At 41.6% G+C, this 2,970-nt stretch overlaps 1 protein-coding gene across 1 annotated transcript; it reads left to right on the plus strand.

The window, feature by feature from the left end:
• The first annotated feature begins 230 nt into the window (after positions 1-230).
• Positions 231-1,829, plus strand: LOC139466899 (fap1 adhesin-like). Its single transcript, XM_071248625.1, has one exon. It carries the CDS (start codon positions 231-233, stop codon positions 1,827-1,829), a length of 1,599 nt encoding a protein of 532 aa, XP_071104726.1.
• The last annotated feature ends 1,141 nt before the right edge of the window (positions 1,830-2,970 follow it).

Consider the following 2,970-nt stretch of genomic DNA (forward strand, 5'->3'; position numbering starts at 1 on the left):
TGTTTGTAGATTATCGAGTCTGGACCAGTGATTGATATCGTGAGCATCGATCTACGCAATTGAGATAGGATGACATGCATCAACCAAGCGATTCTTAACACCCGATCCCGTTAGTCGGAGATGACATGTTAATGTATTCATCATGATATTTAATATCCTTTAGTTGAATCTTAACACACACCATACATGCAGCTGCCCTCAATGTGTTGACAGAGGAAGTTCCAAAACACATGACAGAGGAAGTTCCAGAACACATGACAGGGGAAGTTCCAGAACACATGACAGAGGAAGTTCCAGAACACATGACAGAGGAAGTTCCAGAACACATGACAGAGGAAGTTCCAGAACACATGACAGAGGAAGTTCCAGAACACATGACAGGGGAAGTTCCAGAAAACATGACAGAGGAAGTTCCAGAACACATGACAGAGGAAGTTCCAGAACACACCACAGAGGAAGTTTCAGAACACATGACAGAGGAAGTTCCAGAACACATGACAGGGGAAGTTCCAGAACACATGACAAGGGAAGTTTCAGAACACATGACAGAGGAAGTTCCAGAACACATGACAGAGGAAGTTCCAGAACACATGACAGGGGAAGTTCCAGAACACATGACAGGGGAAGTTCCAGAACACATGACAGAGGAAGTTCCAGAACACATGACAGAGGAAGTTCCAGAACACATGACAGAGGAAGTTCCAGAACACATGACAGAGGAAGTTCCAGAACACATGACAGGGGAAGTTCCAGAAAACATGACAGAGGAAGTTCCAGAACACATGACAGAGGAAGTTCCAGAACACACGACAGAGGAAGTTTCAGAACACATGACAGAGGAAGTTCCAGAACACATGACAGGGGAAGTTCCAGAACACATGACAAGGGAAGTTTCAGAACACATGACAGAGGAAGTTCCAGAACACATGACAGAGGAAGTTCCAGAACACATGACAGGGGAAGTTCCAGAACACATGACAGGGGAAGTTCCAGAACACATGACAGGGGAAGTTCCAGAACACATGACAAGGGAAGTTTCAGAACACATGACAGAGGAAGTTCCAGAACACATGACAGAGGAAGTTTCAGAACACATGACAGAGGAAGTTTCAGAACACACGACAGAGGAAGTTTCAGAACACATGACAGAGGAAGTTCCAGAACACATGACAGAGGAAGTTTCAGAACACACGACAGAGGAAGTTTCAGAACACATGACAGGGGAAGTTCCAGAACACATGACAGAGGAAGTTTCAGAACACACGACAGAGGAAGTTTCAGAACACATGACAGAGGAAGTTTCAGAACACACGACAGAGGAAGTTTCAGAACACATGACAGGGGAAGTTCCAAAACACATGACAGGGGAAGTTCCAGAACACATGACAGGGGAAGTTCCAGAACACATGACAGAGGAAGTTCCAGAACACACCACAGAGGAAGTTTCAGAACACACGACAGAGGAAGTTCCAGAACGCATGACAGAGGAAGTTCCAGAACACACCACAGAGGAAGTTCCAGAACACATGACAGAGGAAGTTCCAGAACACACGACAGAGGAAGTTCCAGAACACGTGACAGAGGAAGTTCCAGAACACGTGACAGAGGAAGTTCCAGAACACGTGACAGAGGAAGTTCCGAAACACATGGCAGAGGAAGTGCCAGAACACATGACAGAGGAAGTTCCAGAACACGTGACAGAGGAAGTTCCAGAACACGTGACAGAGGAAGTTCCAGAACACATGACAGAGGAAGTTCCAGAACACACGACAGAGGAAGTTTCAGAACACATGACAGGGGAAGTTCTCTTACGTATATCGCTCACGTGATGTGATTTCAATCATCCGTGTCATGATCATTGGCTGCAACAAATGCCCGTCTGTCTGACCATATCACATGCATTTACTGAATACTTGCGCTTTCAATGTTGACACTATTTTTTAAACGTTTTCCAGGACAAAAGCTCCACGACCTCCAGGGGTATTGCTATAGTGCAAACCACTTCAATAGCTAAACGTTTACTTAAAACTTCACCTATCCAAAATACCTTATTGTGTTAATATGTTGCCAAAGTGCACCGAATTCGAAATTCTATCACCTTTGTCTGTTTTATGTCTACAGCCAACTTCCAACGCATTCCATCTAATCATATGGGAAGGACCCTTAATCCCAAGCACCAGTGAATGAATACTACTATCTTTGTTTGGTTCGATCTTAGTAATAAATGGGAGAAAATACTTTTTGTAATTCTCAAGCATGATCTCAAAATTCTCAAAGGGGATACTTCAGCCATTAGGTCTGTTTTCTCAGAACTAATAACATTTGATATTTCGGGGTAAAGAGGGACATGAGAAATGGTATTTATATCATTAAGGTATTTATGATATCCGTTTTAATTTCCAGAAAAACAAACTAAATTGGATTATGAAACATATGGAAACATGTAGACAGACGACAGGGACTAATTTTGACGAGAGTCATATCATTTCTATTTCATAAAAATGACAGCTTTGATTGTTTGCTCAAAATACTGTCAGGAATCGATATCGATGATAAGCTATTGTGAGGTAGCCTTGGAACAAGAGAGAGAGAGCTGTGGGTTTATTCATTCCAAATACATTAATTCGTATATAAAAATGGTATACAACGATGATGATAATAATATTCAAATACAGTTTCAATCTCAGTCTGGGAATAAACGCAATACATGTTATATTGGAGTATGTACGGTAAATGCGCACAGAAACATCATACACCGTATGCAACATTTACTGGAGTGATTACGGCAATAATAAATAGCATTAGTGCACAGATAGATTAATTAATAATACAATTTTCAAAGAGCAAGTTCGGCACTATGCACATGACAATTCTATGTGTGGTATATCGTGCCTATTTGGGTAACTACGGTAAAGATTTATGACTATTGGTACAATTAACTTTAGTAATTAAAATACATACCTAGAGCAT

This window comes from Haliotis cracherodii, unplaced genomic scaffold, assembly GCF_022045235.1.
Source record: "Haliotis cracherodii isolate W230 unplaced genomic scaffold, xgHalCrac1.p SCAF_19, whole genome shotgun sequence".
Classification (NCBI taxonomy): Eukaryota; Metazoa; Mollusca; class Gastropoda; order Lepetellida; family Haliotidae; genus Haliotis; species Haliotis cracherodii.

Excerpts from the sequence above, each read along its gene's own strand:
- LOC139466899 (XM_071248625.1), top strand. The coding sequence starts at position 231 with ATGACAGAGGAAGTTCCAGAACACATGACAGGGGAAGTTCCAGAACAC.